This window comes from Rhododendron vialii, chromosome 8a, assembly GCF_030253575.1.
Source record: "Rhododendron vialii isolate Sample 1 chromosome 8a, ASM3025357v1".
NCBI lineage: Eukaryota > Viridiplantae > Streptophyta > Magnoliopsida > Ericales > Ericaceae > Rhododendron > Rhododendron vialii.
In genome coordinates, this window is record NC_080564.1 from 7,080,272 (window position 1) to 7,101,503 (window position 21,232).

Sequence of the window (21,232 nt, forward strand, 5' to 3'; positions counted from 1 at the left end):
GAAGGGAAGTATATTTTTAATTGGAACCAACAATTTCTGATTGCATGAAGAATTATTAAGAGGGGCAATACGATTAGGAAAATGATCTTCACACTCCTTTTTTTGACATCCATTCATTTTTTTTTCTTTTTAGTAAAAAGATACATACACTTTAAATACTAAAAAAAAAAAAAGAAATGTGAATATAAAAAGTGGAATGTGAAAATTACTCTCTGTTACACTAAATGACAAGACTGCGACGCCAAGTATCCGGTGACAAGGCTGTCCGTTACACTAAATGACAACCACTTAATTGAAAGACAAACTAGAAAAGTGGGTCCCCCTGAAATATCCCAACGCTATATGCCACGTCACTGCCGGCCTGCTGAATCCAATTCTAATATAGAATTGGTCTGTCATATTTGTTGGTCACCTGTGAATAAGTATAAATTTTTTCTAAATTTAGTAGTTATTTGTTTTCTTGTCCTAGATACATAGAACCAAATCCCGTCCCCCTTTCTTCCACTCCCCATTCCTGTAAATCGCTGGAATCAAGCAGAGCAGTTCATCATCCGTACTTTCTTCCTGAACGAAAATACCCCTATGGAGTAAGAGGATTTTCCAGCATTTCTTGCATGTTTCTTGGTAATTTCTTACTTTCTTGCTCTGAAATCTGCCCCTGCAAAACCCCCTAACCCCTGTTCTGTTTTACTGGATTATCTGTTTATTATACTGGGTTGAGGTGAGAAATTAGGGTTTTAATTGCCAGTGATTCACGACCTGGGCCTTCTTCAGTTGTATATCTGGGAGGTGGATAAATAGTTGTGCAAATTGTTAGTTACTTTCATGTTAGTGCTGATTATGATAGTAAAGTGTTCTGTTTTTTTTTTTTTTTTTTTTGGGGGGGGGGTTTGATTTTGTGGAGATTTGGGTTTAGTAAACTGCTGATTAGTGGGATCAGCTTGTTGCTACTTATTCAAGTTTTGATACTTGGAAACTGAACAAAGGGTGGATCTTGGATTCAGGGACGGAGCCAGGATTTTGGTATCGGAGGGCAGATTTCGACAAAAAAAAAAATGCTAGTGATACGAACATGATATTGTGAAGTTCCGTGCTCATTTTTTTTAAGTGGGAAAAATATATTAGAATGCAAAACTAAATTTGCACATGAAAAATTGAACAAATATTGTCGAGTCTGAAGAAATATTGGAAAATGACAGATGAATTGTATATTACATATCAACTTCACATATTTATATTGGTCTCTTCCTAATTTTAATTCAGTATCCTCTTATTTGGCCACCCCTACCCTATGCATGGCTCCTTCCCTGCTTGGATTGTGTTTTCGTAGAACCATTGGTTATACAGGTTTAGCCAATTGTTTTGTGGATCTTTAACTGTTGAGGTTACTGAAAGGCATAAGAGGGATAAATTATCTGCTCGAAGGTGTTTACCAACATAATAGCAAGAAAGTGATCTAATTTGTTATCAATGTATCATATGAATTACGAATTAATGTTGGTGGTTTATATTCATCGTCTACCGGTGTTGGATGTTGGACCCCAAGTGTGATTTGGTTTATGGTATGGTGTATTGAAGCGGTAGATTGTATTATTAACGGTGTAGATTCTGACTTCACCGCTTGTACGCCACTGTTTACGAGGTCATAGTTATTGGACGCTGTAGGTGTAGCACTCTTACTTGTTAACAAATTGGACAGATTGTAAACTATTTGACTATCACACTGCCACGTGCCAATGGAGTAGAACGAACCCTTATAGATTAGCAGAAACATATCCGCGACGTAACATCCATCCTTGGAATTTAAAGCTTAAAGTTCATGTGTTAGTTCAATTATCATATGACTGATTTGTTAGACTTTGTTTGAACCAACTATATTTGAAGCCTTAAGGTGACAATATCGTGCATGCTACTCTCTCAAATCTCAAGTATAGTAGATAAAAATAAATGTTCAAAACTCAACGATAATTTTTCTTTCAAAGTTTTAGCATTAAGTTTTGAAGGAAGTACCTCCTCCAAATGGTGATGCTATCAAAGTTACTTGAACTGTTAGTTGTAGAATTGTTGTTTGTCTGCTGATGTTTTGAAATTGTAAGTTGGATAAGTCTCTGACTCTGCTTTGGTGATCATCCCTGACACATTGAAACAACTGTGTTCTTCTCGCTGAAGATGTGTTCTGAACTTCCAATCCCTGGTATATTTTACAGTTCGTATTAAACCAGAAACAGCCCCGGTATCACTAATATAGGGCTTCATATGACCGAGTCAATAAACCGCTGTACGGAAGATATCCAAAAGCTCATACTGTGTACTTGGCTTCAATGTGAAACACAACATTCATTTAAGCTATGTCTGGTTTTCTAAATATTGTCCTCTGATTTTAAAAGAGCTGGGAGGATTGTAATGAAATAAGGTACCGGTGTGCTCTTGGAGCTTACGTACCTCTTATACTGAAAGTGACACTTGATTAAGATTGAGTACGCATCATCATTCATTTAAGCAGTACAAACCCAACTTCTTGATTAGCATCGAATGAGATAAACCAACTAACCAAGTCCATCAGTCTGAAAAGTTCCTGTGTCTACTTAAATTTCCTGTGGACTTTGTGTTGTATATTTCTGTTACAGAAGCAGCTATTGAGATATTAACTCGTCTGATGTTCCTAGGTGGAAACAATGATCATATCAAAGCAGTTTCGTTGCATACACTCAGCCAGCTGTGCATGCACTAAAGGGCACCTGAACGAGCATGTAATCTACCTTATTTTTCAGCACTTGAACTGGAATCCAAAGTTCATAGCCGCCTTTTCTTGTGCATGCAAATGGTTTGAAGATGTTGCTAAAAGAGTACTCTGGAAGGAGTTTTGCAAGGCAAGAGCTCCTAAGATGATGCTTGATTTGCAGTCTAATGGGAGTCACAGTGTTGATGGAAACTGGAGGGCTCTTGGGAAGCTACTCATTTACTGTTCTGGATGCACCAAGGGTGGCTTGTTCAATAATATTCATATTCCTGGCCACTTCGTTTATAGGACCCGATTTTCTAGGACTTCTGGGAAAAGCTTTCTTTTACCGCAATGCAGAACAGATGTTTTGTACGTGTCTGATCCTTGTGAACATCTTGACCAAGGGGAAGAGGGAGATGTGGGTTTTTTCCGTGGAGTTTTCAAGTCATTTGCAGTGTCAAAGGTTCGGAAAATGCTTATAACAAGGCGGGCAAAGCTTCATCCAACAGAGGTGTGTCCCTATTGTAAAGCAAAGCTGTGGAGCATGCTGCAAGCGAAAATGGTGCCACAGAGTGCTAGCTGTAGGTTAGGTGCTTATGAAGATTGTATCGAGTATTACGTGTGCCTCAACGGGCATGTGCTTGGGATTTGCACTCTCTTGCCCCTGTCTGACTCAGAAGAGGCATCTGAGTTGGAGTGATACTTGGAACTGAACCCAGGTACATCTAGTAAAAAAAAAAAAAATTCTTTTCTTCATTGACTTCTTCTTTGCGTCTTTCGATAGGCTTAATTGCTGATGATACTTTGGAAATGAGTTATATACTGCCTCAAATTGCAACTTCTTTGATGAAAGGGTCTATCTTGTAGCTCTACACAAAATCTTTCATAAATGAACACTAACTTCTAAGGTTCCTCTCCGTATCTCTCATATAACGATGAAAGTGGAACGCCATGTTATCTGTCTTGAGCTACTCTTGGAATTGTGTTACTTTCATCCTTTTAATTAGTTAGATTGTTATGCTTAATGAGTGTCTAGAATATTTCCCACAAAAGTAGGAAAACCATATTGCATATGATAAATTTGGCCGATGAGATTTTCTTATAATGGATCATCAGCAGGGTGACAGACTTTCACACAGCCTAAGCCAATAAGATAGCGACAGCAGAGTCGGTCATTCTACTTCCCAGTTCTTAGTCATTCTACTTCCCAGTTCTTATAAGGTGTGAGAGATCTCTGAAAATGGAACCCATTGCATGGAATATGCAAGTGTGGTTTGGGAGGTCCGCAGAGGAATGGGTATCCTCTATGTAATTACTGATCTGGCAATTATGTTTTTTTCCTCCATTTCCTGAATGAGCACAGTAAAACTAGACTATACTCTTAGAAGACCTGACCTTGCAGTGGTTGACATAAGGTTTTTTCATACTCTATGGTAGTTTTGCTTGGTCACCGTTGAATTCTGTAACCACAGGAAGTATCATTCAAGTGGTGCAAACTGACAGAGCTCTCAAACGTAAGGGGTACTGAATGGCTGAAAAGGCAATGCTGAAGCCACAGGAGGCATCGGCGTATTGTAGGCCTTTTTGTTGACTTTCAAGTGGAGCACACGCAATATCCATTGACCCCTCAGGGTGCGGCTTTCGTTGAAGTCCTTGCGCCCTCCGGCCCTGGTAATGCTGCAAGCTCTGCAGTTGCTATGCTACCGGACACATTTTGAGAGGGACCATGCCCCGTCATTTTGCTTCCACTTGCTTGAAGTTTGAACGATTGCTTGCCACTCGTTACGCTGCTTCAGCATTTCTTCAAATTTTGTTTAGTAGCCTTGGCCTTCCACTTTTTAGGTTTGTTAGTTATGGCTAATCACTATTGTGATGACAAGTGTAGAGTTAGTTGCTTTGTACAACCATCTTTCTTGTGGAAACAGTGTTGTACTCTACCTTTCTGGTGTTGAAAATTATTTGCTGCTGACTGTTTTTTCCTTCCAATACAAATAATTTTTCTTGAACAGCAATATAAATATTTGTTGGTTGGTCAGTTTTTGAATTACTGCAAATATTTAGTTATCTGATGCTGCATCTATTACTGTCACAGGTAAGGTGGACATATAATGGTGTTTCCGCTACTTCTTCTGGTCGACATAAAAACCACCGTTGCTTATTAACATCAAGACTTGTACAAGTGTGTTGTTTCCCCATCTCGGAAAAAAGCTACGGCCAACCGCTTTCTTACCGTCATCCTTCAGTTGGGAATTTGTTACTGTAAACCTTATAATTCTGTGTACGTTGTATTGCATTATGTATATGTACTTCAACCTTTAATGTCTGATTGGGATTTGGAATAATTAATGCATCTTTTACTACAGATCAGTTGACTACTTAGAGAATTGGACTTCTTCACCAATTTCACTCTAGTTGGTGTATCAAGTTATTTCCCTTTCATTTGGTTTACCCTTCTTGGAACTTTTCTCAGGATTTCATCTGATGCAGCCATGTATTTGTGAAGAGATTTTCGGAGGAAAATAGAAAACAGAATGAAAAAGAGAAAATTAGCATCACAATCTACCACATTTTCTTCTCTCCACAGGTAATCAGGATCCAAACACAACCTTAGCGGTAAGGTTTTGGTGAGGGTACTTCTTGCTCTTGAAGACGGTAAGAAAAGAACACCATTCTACTCCAAGCATCAGGCTGCTATACCTTGCATATTCTGTATAAACTTGCCGAAATTCTGTACAAAACTGGTGCCATGGTTCATTCTAGTGAGGTATATACGTACTATACATACATTATACAATGGTGTGTAGGACAGTAACAGAGTCCGAGGGAATTATACATACATCCTACACAAGTCTGTCTACTGAGTTTGTGAAAGCGCTTCACAGTTTTCTGCTGCAGAAGTATCTGAATCAGGTTCTAATCTCTTTAAGACTAATTTCTGCTGGGGAAGTTGGCCATCAGAAGATGCCATAACTTCTGTATCTATTAGCACAGTGTCTTCTTCCTTGAACTCGCCTCTCAAGATGCCCTTTGCAAGTTCATTTTCAATGTACTGCTGGATCACTTGCTTCACCGATCTAGCACCATAATTGGGGTCATACCCAAGTTCTCCAAGGAATTGAACATCAGCATCTGTTACTTGGATTTTAATCTTTCGATCAGCTAGCCTCTCCTGCACTCGTTCGAACTGGAGTACACAGGCAAATTCCAGCTGAAATAAAAGAAAACAATGGGTGGCTACGAATTCTCCAAAGATACAGTGAAAACTCAAACAGATTGCTTCCACAGTTCCACTCCATTTTAGGGAGACAGAAACTAGGCTAGTTAGGCATTTCAAAATTGGTCGTAGATCGCCCAATCTATCTGGACACAAAAATGTAGGAGTATTGGTCAATACACCCATGCATTATATTCAGAGGGTTACCCAACCCAAACTTGTGTGCAAGAGAACCCATACCCAAAACAAGGTGCTTTCACTCACGAAACGAAGGAGAGAACCCATACCCAAAACAAGGTGCTTTCACTCATGAAACGAAGGAAAATACACTGAGAACCCACAGGTCAGATGCACATAATTTTGAGATATTTGGAACTAGTACTGCTACAGGAATATGGTTTTTTTCCTAAACTTGGGGGGTGGCGATCGCCCCCACTCAATTTCTGCCCCCAGTCCGTCCTTGGTTAACTTTGGCTGCAGCCCCAGAATCGTTCACTACACGGGGGATGGGATATAGTTGGGAAGGGAACTATCACCTTCCACGTCCTACTATGCCCTGGAATATACTTATGTAGCCAAAGCACTATAAACCTTTCCCTATAAAAAACGCACGAGACAGTACAAATGCTATTATTGTTATTATTATTATTTTTTTTTTTTGCACTCCTAGATTTTTAGCAATCAAGCCAGCAGTCAAGAGCAACCCGCGGTACCTACCTGTAACCTGACAATTTGGTTTATCTCCTCGCGGTTCAGGGGCTTGAAAACAATATACTCATCAACTTGGTTAATGAACTGAGGACGGAATACTGATCTTGCTGCCTCCAACACCCTCTGCTTGATAGTCCCATAGGCCTGTTCCTTCGGTAACTTCTGGTCATACATATTAAGTATGTATTGCGAGCCAACATTCGAAGTCATAATGATGATAGTGTTGGTGAAACTAACAGTGCGACCATGTGAGTCAGTCACCCTTCCATCGTCCAGAATTTGAAGCAACACATTAAACACATCAGAATGGGCTTTCTCTATCTCATCAAACAAGATAACTGAATACGGCCTCCTTCTAACTTTCTCTGTCAGCGGTCCACCTTCCTCATACCCAACGTAACCAGGAGGGGCCCCAATCAATCTTGAAACTGCGTGTCTTTCCATGTACTCACTCATGTCTATACGTATAAGAGCTTCTTCGGTGTTGAACAAGTAGGAAGCTAGTGAACAAGTAGGAAGCTAGTGCCTTCGCTAGCTCTGTCTTTCCAACAGCTGTAGGCAAGGAACAAAATTTCCATTTGTTTCTGTCGAGACAGTCCAAAAGTTTCCATATTCTAAGAGCCTGAAACAAAGCACTAGCAGAATAACGAAATTTCAGTCTCTCGTATGAAAGACGGAAGAATATAGCAGAGAAACATAGCAACAAAAAAGTTGTGTCAATGCGGATTCAGATTTATTCGATAGCTTCTGTTTCATACTAACATTTTCTTTCTGATTTTATACTTGTTTGCTTTTAAAAACCAGTGGATCAATCAATGACAATAACTATGATTGGTCATCAATCATCAGGCTTTTGTGCACTCAGTTCATGTTTGTAAACATCTCTAGTTCTTTCAATTTCCAATTCCCTCTTTTGACCATTTCCCTCTCTACGTTATCCGAAACAATAAACCGAAATGCAATTTTGATCCTTGCCTGTAGGACCCATGAACATAAAACTAGCAATAGGACGGTGAGGATCTGAGAGACCTGCTCGAGATCGCTGGATAGCCTCGGCGACGGATTTCACAGCCGGTTCTTGGCCCACAACACGCTTATGCAGCTCTTCCTCCAAATGTCACAGTTTTCCCTCTCAGATTGCTTTAGCTTGGAAACAGGAATGCCAGTCCATTTACTGACTATTTCAGCAATATCGTCTGCAGTAACTTCTTCTCTGAGCAAGGATTTCCCAGATCTCGCGTGCTCCTCCAATTCCTTCTGTGCAGCTTCAAGTTGACGTTGCAAAGAGGTCAATGTTCCATACTTAAGTTCTGCAGCACGATTAAGATCGTATTCTCGTTCGGCCTGTTGAATCTCAAGATTTACCCTGTCAATCTGTGCAAAAGAAATGATCAAAATAAAATCTGTACAAAAGAGAGAGCATTTGTCAGTAATGGACAGTGCTTCTCCGAGCGCTCTCTTCCTTCTGTTTGGGATGTCTAAAAAGTCTAGCTTTTTTGCTTTCTGGCTATTTGCCACAAAAGCTAAGCTGTCTGGAACATTCAAACTCAAGCTTTTGGAAGAAAGAAAGAAAAAAAAAAGAGGCTAAGGTTCTAAAAAAGGCCCAAAAAAGTTGCTTTTTTCGCTTGCCCAAGCGAAACCTTAACATTGTTCGCCAACTTTTCTGGGTTCTGGCTGTGTCCAGATGATTTTAACTCTGAACTCATCATAAACCACATAAAATCAGTTGCATGCTAAAGATAAGAGGGCACATTGCAATTGTCCCCATACACTTTAAACACGAGAATAGAGAATATAGTGAAGAGGAAAACTGAGACTAACAAGAAAAAGACTGGCAAACCTCTTCTTTGATCAACTGTATGCGTGTCATGACAGTTTTTTCGCACTCCCACTGCTTGGTGAGCTGTGCTTGTTTCTCTTTCAATAAAGCCAACTCTGCCTCAATGCTATTCAACCTATCTTTGGAGGCTTTGTCTGTTTCATTCATTAGAGAGAGCCTCTCCATCTCCAGCTTTAAGATTAACCGATTTATCTCATCAAGGGCAGTAGGCGTTGAGGTGATTTCCATTTTCAGCTTAGCAGCTGCTTCATCCACTAGGTCGATAGCTGCAGTTGGAATGAGAACAAGCATAACGATTAGTAAGAGTCTCCTAAGTAGAATAAGATAATATCACTAGTAATTGTCTTGATAGTGGCATGCCTTGCCTAACGGAAGTCACACCAGATGGCAATTCCAGCAAAATGATATCCCTATAGCCAATTAGGCTGTCATTATGTCAAGTTTATTTAGGCGTTTGTATTTCATGTAGCCCCTCATCCCTCAATATTGGTCCAACTTGGGAAATCTGACTGTGGAGACAAAACAATAGCACTTTAAATTCTAACTTTCCAAAATACCCTTCAGTTGCCCATTGTGATTTGTGATAACGCAATCATTAGATTCTCAAATTTGTCCATTGTGGACAAAATGGGAATGATACCAAGTTTTTTCAAAGTGACAAACATTATGGGACATGCTAAAATGGAATTCTGGGTAACATAAAGGGCAGAAGGAGTATACCTTTGTCAGGCAAAAAACGGCCACTGATATAACGATCTGAGAGAACTGCCGCCGCAACAAGAGCACTGTCAGAAATACGGACTCCATGATGCAGCTCATATCTTTCACGCAACCCATGGAGTATTGAGATTGTGTCTTCTACTGAAGGTTGATCAACAAAAACTTGCTGGAAACGGCGTTCCAATGCTGGATCCTTCTCTATATATTTACGGTATTCGTACACTGTCGTTGCACCAATACATCTCAACTCTCCGCGACCAAGCATGGGCTTCAAGAGATTGCCAGCATCCATTGCACCATCAGTAGCACCTGACCCAGAAGTCAACAGACTATTCATTTTCATCTCATGAACCATGACAGTGTTAAGTTACCAATTGTCCCAAAAGCTTAAGCAATTAGAAAATGGGCCCAACATCAAGGTATATAACACCCTCCCCCACGTGCAACCTGTCTTGCACATGGAGATACAAACCTTCATATATTGCAAAAGATTGAAAAGGGGAGAAGCATAATGCAAACGGGGAACAAATGCAGACAAAGAGACATGAACCCAAGAAATCTCACAACCTGAGCAAAGAGGTTCAGCTCCTGAGGGATGTTCCAGACTTGATGACAGCTTAAGCTGTTCAGAAATGGGCCTAACAAAGTATATCAAGCTATCTAACAGACAACAACCTTATCCCAAAGTAAAAGGAATCAACCAGGTCCAGAACCGAAATTTGTATTCAGTGAAATGATCAACATATTCATGAACCAAGGGGAAAGTACTTCAAAGATATTATAGACAACTCCGCACCCAAACAACAACAAACAATATCCATGAATTCCCCCTCAGGCCTCAACTTTAAAAAAGAAATAAACTATCAAGCAAGTACCTGCCCCAACAACTGTGTGGATTTCATCGATGAAAAGAATAATTTGACCAGCTGATTCTTTTACTTCCTTTAGCACAGCCTTCAGATGATCTTCAAATTCTCCTCTATATTTTGCCCCAGCAATGAGTGCATCCGTATCAAGGGATATCAAGTTGAAACATAAAGTGGATTATCTAAACACCAAGATTATCGCACAGTTATTTCTCAGCAGAACTTGATGAAATAGTGCTAAATTAGCTACTCACCCTTCGGTTCAGTAATGCCTGAGGTACATCCCCTAGCACAATTCTCTAGGCAAGCCTACCCAAGAGGAATAGTGAGATCTATAAGAAAGATATCATAAAAGGAAATATTTTGTTCTATACTAGCCAACATAAGGAAAAAATCAACCTCATATACCGTTCAAAGCACCCACACCCAGCTAAGATGTGACTAATCAAAGTAGTACCACAAGAAATTAAAACAAGAAAGGTCACTCCGTGAAGAACTTTCTGCTTAGTCTCAGCTCATATTTGAATACTTGTACTCACTATTTCCCATTTAAAAAGTTGGTCGATGATCTTTGCAGCAAGAAGAATTGAGCATAGATCATCAACCTAATAAGTCACCAACTGAAGTCAAGTCATAAACAAAGAAGAGTGCCTAGAACATTGTCTCCTGACTCACTCTCCTCTACAACATTTCTGTGCCTCAGTGGAACAGAGGTTACCCTTCAACAATTGCAGTTTTCCCAACCCCTGGCTCACCAATTAGCACAGGATAGTTCTTAGTTCTCCGGCAGAGAATCTGGATACATCTGCGTATTTCGTCATCTCTTCCTATAACTGGATCAAGCTTTCCTTCTCTTGCCATAGCTGTCAAATCATTGCCATATTTCTCCAGTGCTTCATACTTCCCTTCAGCGTCTGTACGAGAATTATGAAGACTTCCCCAATAATGATAGTGCACAGTATTTTTGGACTGGCCAAACTGAAGGAAATGGTCCACTAATTGAAAAAGGAACTCAACATGATAATAACGCAAGTTCCTTGATGTTAAAATGTACTTAAACCTGGCATCAAGTAAACACAAACCAGGTCAATAGTAACAGCTAAAAAAGACGACCTCTATCACCTTGATCATTGGCTGTTTGCCGTCCCCTTATAGCCTGTATGGCATTTCTCAACGTATTCAGGGAAATTTGGAAATCATTAAACAGTTGCTTCCCAAATCTTTTGTCTTCTGTAAAACCAAGCACCAAATGGTCAACTGACACAAAGGAATCACCGTACTCTTTCTTGTATTCTCTAGCTTGCCGTATCAGTGCTTCAAAATCTCGCCCTAACACTGAACCACCCGGCTCACTGTGAACCTGGAGGAATTGAACAGATGTGTGGACATGGAATTATTAGAAACTAACATATAGTTGGATTGGACAGACTCGTTTTTAACAACGGTATACTGATTGAGTGATCATTATTATGTTTAACCTCTTCATGCTCCTCTGACCTCAGAGCACCAATGAACAAATTGACTTTATGTTGAATTACTACTTTAGATAATACCCATGTGTGTACAGAATAACATGTCATGATATTTAAATAAACTGCATTTACAATCCTCAAACTTTTTGAGGGAATATATAATAAATTCGAGGCCATTATTTCCCATTTTGCCCCAACTTTTTCCCACGTCCAAATGCATTTTTATTGCTATTTAAATGAACATCATTTATCGGCCATCTCAAAATGGAAAGAATGACCACGAATAACCTTTACCAGCAAGAAATAGAAAAGTGCCCCACAAGAAGAAAAACATCATTCTTAATGAAATTCTTCGAATAACGGTGTCACCTTTGGTTGGCATTGGATGAACTTGTCAGTAGCTTCTAGGAGACGGGTATTGTCAACACCAGCCTTGGAGAAGATACGGCGAGCAAGGCCATTCTTCTGCTCCAGAAGGGCCTTCATCAAATGTTCCGTCTCCACTATCCGATGCTTGTTCTCTTTTGTCACTTCTGGTGCAGACACAATACCTTGCCAAGCCATATCCGTGAACTCTTGTTGAGTAATCTGTAACAAAGCCAAACCAAGTCACCACACCTTCTTCCTTCTGTTTTTTGGGATAAAAGTTCCGAGTCCGTACACCTAAAATATCCATCAAAAAAGTAAGACATGGTTCACAAGCTCCATTTGTTTATTCCACAGAATAATGGAGCTAAACTGGCCAAGATGAACTAGGTTATTGTTCGTCCAGATAATGGTCGACTACCAATTATAGGTCGAAGAGACTCAGACATACACAAACACAGAAGAGAAAAACACCACCTGTTCCATAATGTCTTTCAGATTGGAGGAAACTGAGACGTAACTTTACAATTTGACTTACCCAAAAGAACTTTACAATTTGACAAATTATTTCGCTTCCATTAAAAGCAAAACTTTGTTTTTAAGCTCACCAATATTGACCTTTCCCTTCCTCGACGTTTTCCAATCATGTCTTGAGGATCTCCAAAATGATTACTGTGTGACTAAATCAAGGACGATTAGTAATTAGAGATGGCTAAGAAACACAGAAGTGTTGGACACTAACCCATTGGACACGCTGAAGCCAAAACATGTATTGGGAGGCCCCTCAAATCCTCTCTACCGAAAAGTCTGTGTACCCATGTATTGGTGTGTTTTTGGCCGTTGGATTATGTAGAAATTTTGAGGGATAAAAAATATTTAACTTGATCTGAGAGCCAGAAATACACTGTAACAGTGGTATAGAAAGGACTTGAACTCGTTGGGAGGGACACGTAAGGAGATCGATATAATACTGGTGGAGCCAGAATTTGGATAGAGGGTGATGCTCGATGGGAGTTCACTAGAATTGTTGCATGTTGTTTGTAAAAACACGAAGAGAAAGGTTGAGTGCAAAGCCAAGCTATGTCCTACACTTCGTAGGTCCAACTCTCTTGTGAGTCTGTGACTTATACTGAAAGTCCTGGAGATATATATTATTTTTTTGATTTGAACCATTCATTTTTTACCATCACATACTGGTAAATACCTGATCGACTTCCATTAGTGTAATTTTTTTAACCAGAGGTGGCACGTGCCACACCGCCCTCCAGTCCCACACCACACAGCTCCGCCCCCGAGATGTAACTCAAAAATGTCCTGGGAGAGGGCCAAGATTGCCAAGGATACTCCAAAACAGAGGATCTTGTTTTTCCGTTTTCGTACTTCTATTTTTTTTTTCAAATTGGTAAGATACAGTTTTACATAAAGAGCCAAAATCCAGAATTTAACAAATTGGAGTCTGCAAAACATCGAACTACAAACAGATAAGCTAGTGATTTACCCTCTCACTTGTAGCATCGCACCGAACACGAAACGACGCAACTCCTCCTATCTGACCGCTCAGCTCTTCTCGCGATAAACACATCGCTCTCCTTCTTCTTATTCTCCGTCTTCAATCCCAGCGAATTTAGGGTTTTGAAAGCTACGGCGCGATTGCCGTATAGTTTTACCGAGAGCGGTGGCTGAGAGAAGTTAAAATTTGAAGGAGGAAGAACACGAAGGCCCGGAAAACGACGTCGTGGAAGACATCTTTCACTCTGCGACCAGGCCAAAAGAGTTACCGGCGACCGGTGGTCTGAGAATTTACCGGCGGGCGGTGGGTGAAGTGGAATTTGAGGAAACGGTGGGGCTTTCGGTGGGAATTTTGAAAAAGTTGGGGGGAGTGTTCGAGAACAAAGGAAGGGCGGGAGATTTGTGCTTGGGTGCGCACGTGGCTTGCATGAGGTTAGGATACTACGATGACGAGGATGATGATTATACAGGGGATGGGATTTTAGGTTTGTTCGGGGGTCCCTTTCTGAGTACTGCTATCGGTACCGATGGTACCGTAGAGAAAATGCTGACGGCCGTCTTCGGCCACCGGACGGCTGATCCGAGCCGTCCAAAAATTTTAAAAAACAAAACCGAGTGGACCTACGTGAGAATCAATGGCATCCGAGGTGTGTAAGGTACTTGATCCGAGCACCCATTTTTCGTCCATATATGTATATACGTGTATATACACGAAAAAAGGGTACTCGGATCAAGTACCTTACACACCTCGGATGCCATTGATTCTCGTTAAGGCCCATTCGGTTTTATTTTTTAAACTTTTTGGACGGCTCGGATCGGCCGTCCGGTGGCCGGAGACGGACGTCCAGTGGCCGTCGGTGCATTTTCCCTACGGTACCAATAGGATTTTCGCTTTTTAAACTTATCTTTGGTGAATGCCAAATAAAAAGTTTCTGCAACTGAGGTAGGTTTTGCTAAAGTTTCGCTAAAAAAAATAAGTACTTAAAAAATAAGAATGTTAACAAAACGAGATCTAAGATTTAACACATCTTTCTTTTAAAATGGCTTTCATTAGAACTATTCAATGAAGGAGGCAGTAGGAGTGAAGGAGGTGGAAGAAAGTCCTGCAATGCAACCCGCGCTGTGGGGTTGTAGGGCGGCTGATCTAGCCGTCCATTGGCTCAAATTTAATTTGAGCTCCTATTAATTCGAGCCGTCCATTATTTGAATTAAAATCCCAGCCCTCTATCACCAAAATGGATAACCAGATCGCCGCGCTACAACCCCGCAATGCAGCATAGTAGGATCCCTCGGTGCGAAGTTTCTAGAATGCAGGCTTATCCTTGACATTGTCAAAATAGGTTATGGATAAACAATTTTTGCACCAGTGATCTAATCAGCTGTTTTCAGAAACAGGAAGTACTCACCCTCCCTATGATTTCATTTGGAATACAGCAACAAACAAGAGCTGTCAGGAGAGCTTTGTACCTTAGAAATAAGGCAATACTCTTTCTTGATAAGAAATTCGTGTTCGAATGACAAACTTCTGGAAGCGAAATGAAACTTGTGAAGCCAAATAAGTATAGGGATATAGGGTAAGCCTCGGATGAATTACAGAAAAATGGTACAAACAATTTTCTGCATACTCCGTATTATAAATGGCTCTCGCGAATCGTACTCAACCCCCCAAAAAATGTTCTTTGTAACCTCCAAATAGTTCCTCAATTCAGCAAACATGTGACAGACCAATCTCCTATACCTAACACCTAAAACAATGATCATCACCATATGATATCCAAAAAATGGACCAAATAGAAAATGAGGTGAAGCAAAAAAGAAAAAAAGATACGTCTCCAAGACTATTGGGACTAACTGGGGTCATCGAAAGAGCTGGGTTTCTAACTTTCATCTCCCGTGGTACCAATTCTATATAGCAGAAGTCATCTATGCATAGGCACGTTTTCTCATGTTCTTCCAGTAATTGACTCTAGTTGCTAAGCACTAACAAATAGGCAAAGACCCCTCTCAGGAAGACCAAACATGTGTCCTTTTTCGTTTTGGACACAAGAAGAAATACTCGACGGATTGCTCTATGACCGACTAAAAGAATGAATTGCATGCCAGTGATGCAGCTCCTCAAGCATGGGGACTGCAGGATATTTGGACTGAAAAGGTGCTTTCATTTTGGCCAACCTTCTATTTCTCTTCTCAAATGATGCAGCTCCTAAAGCATGGGAATCCTGCAACCCCTCCAGTGATTTCATCTTCTTGCCCACTCTTCTTGTTTAAGTTGATGAAGAACTACAACTCCAAAATGTGGCAATTCCTAATAAAATCATTGGAGTAGTTAATGTACTTGGTCCAAAAAGGACGGAGATGCTCAAAGCCTATCTGAAGCCATGGTTTTAATTGGCCATTGTAGTGGATAACAGCAGCCTTTTTCACACTCTCAATGTTGGTTTTGTTCTGGTAGCCCAGACCTAGCAAATGCCAAGACGGGTCGATTGCTTGAACATGACCTTTGAATGCAACCAAAGCTGGTGGTAAAGTACCCAGCTTCCACATAGTCATGTTTGACTTCAGATTCTGCAAAGATCGAGTACCATTAAGAAATCAGAGCTTATGAGTATGTTCATTACATAATTATTCATGACAAAAATCTAGGTACTCATCAATAGTAAAAGTCCATAGAGGAAAATTGCAATGAAACTTTGAAGAGGAAAACTTTCAACATGATTCATAATCAGAATACAGTGACTTCGCCAAAATCATGATGGGCATGTGCTTATTTGTCTAGCTAAATGAGCTGCAGGCCACAGTGTCTACCACAGGCGCCCATAAAATGATCATTGGAGAGCTAGGCGCCTATAAAATGATCATGGAGAGCGACTGTAAGAAAATGATTTTTTCATTAGACTCTATTGAAAATTTGAAACAACGTGACACAATTAGAAAAGGACAGGAATTACAAAAATAAGAGTTAAATTATGACAAAAAAACATCCTCTGTCCGGTTCTCAGACTTGAGCCAAAATAGGAGAATAGAGGACAAACATATCTGCAGAAGTCTGACAGAAATCCAAATTACAAGAGATTACCTCCTTCAACCAGGTGTGATAAGTGTCTCTTATGTTTGAATTCCTCCATGCACGTAAATCAAAAACATTCATCCCATAAGCCCATGCGCATTCATCAGGGTTCAAATTCTTTTCTATGAGAGGATGTGAGAAATTGAAGTAGTTCCTGAACCTCTTAGACATTACCCACTCATCTTCACCTTTGCAGGTTTCTACAGCACCATTAACCTTTCCACCAAGGTCAATTTCCCAGAGTGGAGAGAGGTCACGCTGAATTACAACATCATCGTCTAAAAAAACCACTTTGTCAAGATTTGGAAATAGCTGCATAGCACAAATAGGAAACATTGTCAGCACCTTCTCCCAAAGAGGGCGGTGGTTCAGAGTGGGCGTCTGGGAGACAATATATAAAAGTTCATTGTAAGCTTCTCTACACTACAATTTAGGTCAGGAGGCCCATTGCTTGGAGGTGCTAATGTCCAAGGTGGGACAAGCTCTAACAAATTAGCCGACATTGTGAATTGAAATTGTGTTTCATCAAAAACGTGAATTGAATTGCAAGGGTTCAGTCGAATCTTCAAGCTATACGAATTTCGGAAATATATGCATTTAGATTCAAAACAATGTAAAATTTTATTTTGAATGATAATGTAGTGATGTAGTCTATAGATAAGAAGCTTGCTTATGGGGTAAGATATGTGGTCTGAGGAATTGAGCTCCACCATGACTTATAATCCTATATAACAGTTGTGTTACGACATAGGAGTATGAATTAGAGGAAACAAGAATCCAAATCATAAATTTTGAAAACTAAGCATTCAGATAGGATATCATACTCAACAACATTCATAACTTGTTATACAGCTATGGTTAAGAAAAGTAATAATTTATCATACAAACATTAAGTCCATCTGATTTGGCTTGTATCCGAATAACTAATGTTTATTTTGTCACAATGGATAGATTTACATCCCATAAAGCATGGATACATATTCACAGTAGGAAATGGTGTAGCCGTGTAGGTAGATCATATTAGCATTCAGAAAATAAGTTGTCCAATGAGAGGTCATGTGCAAATAGCCGGAACGAGAGCGTAGGATGGAGGGAGGGAGAGGAAGAGAGCTTTCTTCAACCACAATTTAATCCTGGTTTGAAACATGAATCCTCAAATACACTGGCTTTCAATCAAGCACGGCAAGGATTTTATTTCTTATTGCTTCGAAAATGACACAGACGACAGTGTATTGAAATAAGACAGAAAATCACCTCTGGCAAATAAATGCGAAGATGGTTAAGCAGTGAAATGTACTTTGGGCTTCTAGCCTGCAATTTTGAAGCAAAAATCTGTGGAGTCGTGTCACTGAGGTTAGCCCCAGCAATATGATTCCCATGGTAGTAGTTCCGAATAGCATAATGGTTTTCTACAGCTTCTAGCACTGGTATATTCTCTCTTGTCAACCAGTCAAACTGATGAACACCTTTTACTTCAACAATAGCTGGAGAGATAGGATTCAGGGCAAACCACGAATGCATGCCCGCATATGTTTTCTTGTCAGTTATGACATGGAAAACTATCTTTTCCGGTTTTAGAGATGACTGTACAGTAGACGTGACTACAACTGAAGCTGCTAGAATGTTGTCGGATGACAAAACAAAGTGATAGTATGAGTTATCGGAAAGCGAAGGGAGTAGTTCGGGTGAAGGTAACTGCCGGCGGGCGTGAGCATTAGAGGAATACTCATCCGTCAAACGCAGAGAGAGGCAGTGGATCCCTTTAGGAACGGCACTTGAAGCAAAATGTTTGTTCATTAGTTCTGCGAATTTTGACTCCCGGATCTCCCTTTCAGATCTCTCCATCTGTGCAAGACCAAATACACTTTAGCTGAAATAACAGGTGCAAAACATAGTAGAGCTGACTTAGTCCAGAGGAGAATAATAAAAAAATGCATTGTTTTAACATTTTGCTCTCTTCTGCACATGTGGAGTGATATGCCCTCAAACAAGTCATGCTGAGGAAACTATCCCAATGGATATGGTCTCCACATATTGCAAGAACCAAAATTTGGTTACATGGTTTATATAAACAGGTAGACAGAAGTTTGCATTTCCTCCTAACAAAATTTGGAAAGTTGGGTGCATAGTTCTTGAATACATATTTAGTCGCAGTTGTTTTATATATTCACAATGTCCACATTATTCTCCTTTACTTTCCAATCCACTAATTATATAAAAGTAATTCTATCGTTTTCCATAGGAATCTACAGGTAAGAATATAATGCCAATTTTTTCTACACTTCCTTCGGTCCTTGTCCTAATTTTTACTAACATGATGGTTCCATATGTCCATGTCGTATTCGTGTCTGGTGTTCGCATCCGTGCTTCTTGGATAAAATGAAATCACAAGCATAACTACAAAATTGCATTAATTTCTGTCTAATACACCACATACCATTCCCTTTACAACCAAAGCAAAGTCCTTCGCACTGAATTTGTTCTTTTTCATTTCAGAGACAAGTTGATTAAATGACTCAGGAAGCTTCATGCCATCGGGGATTTCCACGCTGCTGACTTGATTGAGGATTTTGTGAAAATCTTTAACCAACTTCTGCTGCAATACCATCAGGATGAAGATTCAGTTTAAAAACACCTTGAGGGAGAGCATTTGATTTCAAATGAAAAATAAGAATGATACAAAATATATCAATTTTGTACTGCGTAATTTGACGACTACATATGAATTGAGGGAATAGCAATGTTAATTACCCCTGAATTATCAACCCTACCAAGAAACCTTGGTCCGAACCGCCTGCCTAAACAACCTGGAAGAAAGAAAAGAATGAAACGATTGGTCACTTCTTTATAACAAACATATACGCAACGGTAGGAATCAAAAAGCAACCATCCAAAGACAGCAAAACAATATGGGATAATAATCAAAAAGCAACTTTTGATTTTTATGTGTATTTTCTTTGCATTTTTTTTCTCTTCAAATCATTTCCCTTTGCTCAAACCAAACTAAAATGTATCCAATACTCTGACATTGCGATCTTTTCACGGCCACATAATAGAATAATAATCAAACCATATTTTTTGGATAACTTAGTTGTCCTACCACCTTACGCGCACCTGACTAATCCTAGGGGACCAATCCCACTGCCTACCAGCTTATGTGCAGCTGGACTAATCTTGGGAGACCAACCCCACCGTCCACCACTAGCGAGGCTCAATTATAGCCACGGCAAAGCCTGGTTGGACTATACAAGAAAATGCAATAAAATGAAGCGATGTTGTAATATCAAAAAGGCCGACCAATCCCACTATCCACTAGCAAGGCCCAATTATAGCCGGGGTAAAGCCCGTTTGGACTATGCGATCAACATAACGAACGCAACATAGATCTACGTGATAAAATCGCAAGCAAATCATAACGCAGGGATACAATCAACGTTCCAAATGGCAAGCGGAATCACAATCACGCAACGGAATCTTAAAATACGATAAAATGCGGGAAAAAAATGCGAAGCGATTTTTTGTATGTATGATTACCGAAAGAGGAGCACTTGTTGACACCTTCGAGGGTAACGACGGCGGTGAGAATGAAGACGAAGGGCAGGAGGAAAGCCAAGATGAGGATGGTGTGGAAGAGCGTACGATAAGAGATGTGGGGAGGCGCGACCTTGATCTTCATCAAGTCATTACTAAAGCCATTTTCGCTGTTGCTCGATATCGTTATGCTTCTCATGCTAGGTGAGAAGTGAAGCTGCATCGTCGTAGATTCTGCACCTTCTTGGTCGAGAAAACCCTAAAGGAATAATCACGTGGCCAATTCTCCTCCTCTTGTTCTACTAATAAACCCGCCCCCAGATTTCTCACCATCAGATCCACCACAACTGCAGCAGCAAATTGAAGAGGAGAATTCTGTTGAATAATCGGCTGTTTGGAGCCTTGGCATTGGGTTGGAGATTCACCGGATTAATGTTCTGTATCTATAGCTGAATCGAATAGGCTGGGAAGGATCAATGAATCGGAGTATCTCTCTCCATGGATCGGAACAGTGGATGAGAGAGAGAGAGAGAGAGAGAGAGAGAGAGAGAGGTTGTTTTACTTGCCTTTTGTTGTGCAAATTGCTATTGATTTGGTCGATCAATATTCAATACGAGGAGTATTTTTTTCTAATTTTACTGTGTGAAATCAACAATATTGATTTGTTGAGTCAAAATCATGTTGGAGAGAGAGAGGGAGAGAGGTAAGAGGAGAGAGAAAGAGGGAGGGAAAATGAATTAGACGGAAGCACATTAGTTTAGAGAGAGAAAAACATGATTACGGGGGTAATTTGGAGGAGAGAGAGAGAGAGAATGAACGAATGGGAGAGAAATTTGGAGCCTAAATTGAGCCGTTTTCCTACATTCAAGGGGGAAAGGCATTTGGAGGAGATTACGTTAGCTATGATTGTTTTTTTGAAAGTTTGATTTGAGATTTAAATATTAAGTGGAGTACTACTATACTACTAAGATAATCCTGTTGGGCTTAGGGATAGGAGGAGATCAAGCGGATGATTAGTACGTATTTACTTATATTATTGATGAACAAATAAATTGCCCTGGTCGTTGAGGAATTCAATGTTTAAAAATTCTGCTACACTAATTAACACTCCTACGGTTTCCTACCCTGGGTTTGTTACGGAAAGTCTATCCATACAGACATTTTCATGTACAGATTGTGCACGAATTTTTTTGTGGGGCCCACCACGGGTTATA

The 21,232-nt window shown here is 40.1% G+C and overlaps 2 protein-coding genes and 1 pseudogene across 6 annotated transcripts; 1 reads left to right on the forward strand and 2 right to left on the reverse strand.

The window, feature by feature from the left end:
* The first annotated feature begins 455 nt into the window (after nucleotides 1-455).
* On the forward strand, nucleotides 456-5,084 carry LOC131336095 (EID1-like F-box protein 2). 4 transcript variants are annotated; one of them, XM_058371756.1, is made up of 3 exons: nucleotides 456-624; nucleotides 2,667-3,441; nucleotides 4,815-5,084. In XM_058371756.1, exon 2 carries the CDS (start codon nucleotides 2,676-2,678, stop codon nucleotides 3,420-3,422), a length of 747 nt encoding a protein of 248 aa, XP_058227739.1. In that variant the 5' UTR covers nucleotides 456-624; nucleotides 2,667-2,675; the 3' UTR covers nucleotides 3,423-3,441; nucleotides 4,815-5,084. The 4 variants fall into 4 exon arrangements, with proteins under 4 accessions (XP_058227739.1, XP_058227740.1, XP_058227741.1 ...); XM_058371757.1 differs by having other exon boundaries at nucleotides 480-587; XM_058371758.1 differs by lacking the exon at nucleotides 4,815-5,084 and adding an exon at nucleotides 3,842-3,916 and having other exon boundaries at nucleotides 491-624.
* A 312-nt stretch (nucleotides 5,085-5,396) lies between these two features.
* On the reverse strand, nucleotides 5,397-13,819 carry LOC131336096 (chaperone protein ClpB2, chloroplastic-like; annotated as a pseudogene).
* A 1,202-nt stretch (nucleotides 13,820-15,021) lies between these two features.
* On the reverse strand, nucleotides 15,022-20,921 carry LOC131297975 (probable galacturonosyltransferase 13). 2 transcript variants are annotated; one of them, XM_058323215.1, is made up of 6 exons: nucleotides 20,022-20,921; nucleotides 19,239-19,294; nucleotides 18,925-19,083; nucleotides 17,742-18,332; nucleotides 16,497-16,799; nucleotides 15,022-15,985 (listed from the first exon to the last, which is right to left on the reverse strand). In XM_058323215.1, exons 1-6 carry the CDS (start codon nucleotides 20,239-20,241, stop codon nucleotides 15,701-15,703), a joined length of 1,614 nt encoding a protein of 537 aa, XP_058179198.1. In that variant the 5' UTR covers nucleotides 20,242-20,921; the 3' UTR covers nucleotides 15,022-15,700. The 2 variants fall into 2 exon arrangements, with proteins under 2 accessions (XP_058179198.1, XP_058179199.1); XM_058323216.1 differs by having other exon boundaries at nucleotides 18,925-19,080; nucleotides 20,022-20,807.
* Between the last annotated feature and the right edge of the window lie 311 nt (nucleotides 20,922-21,232).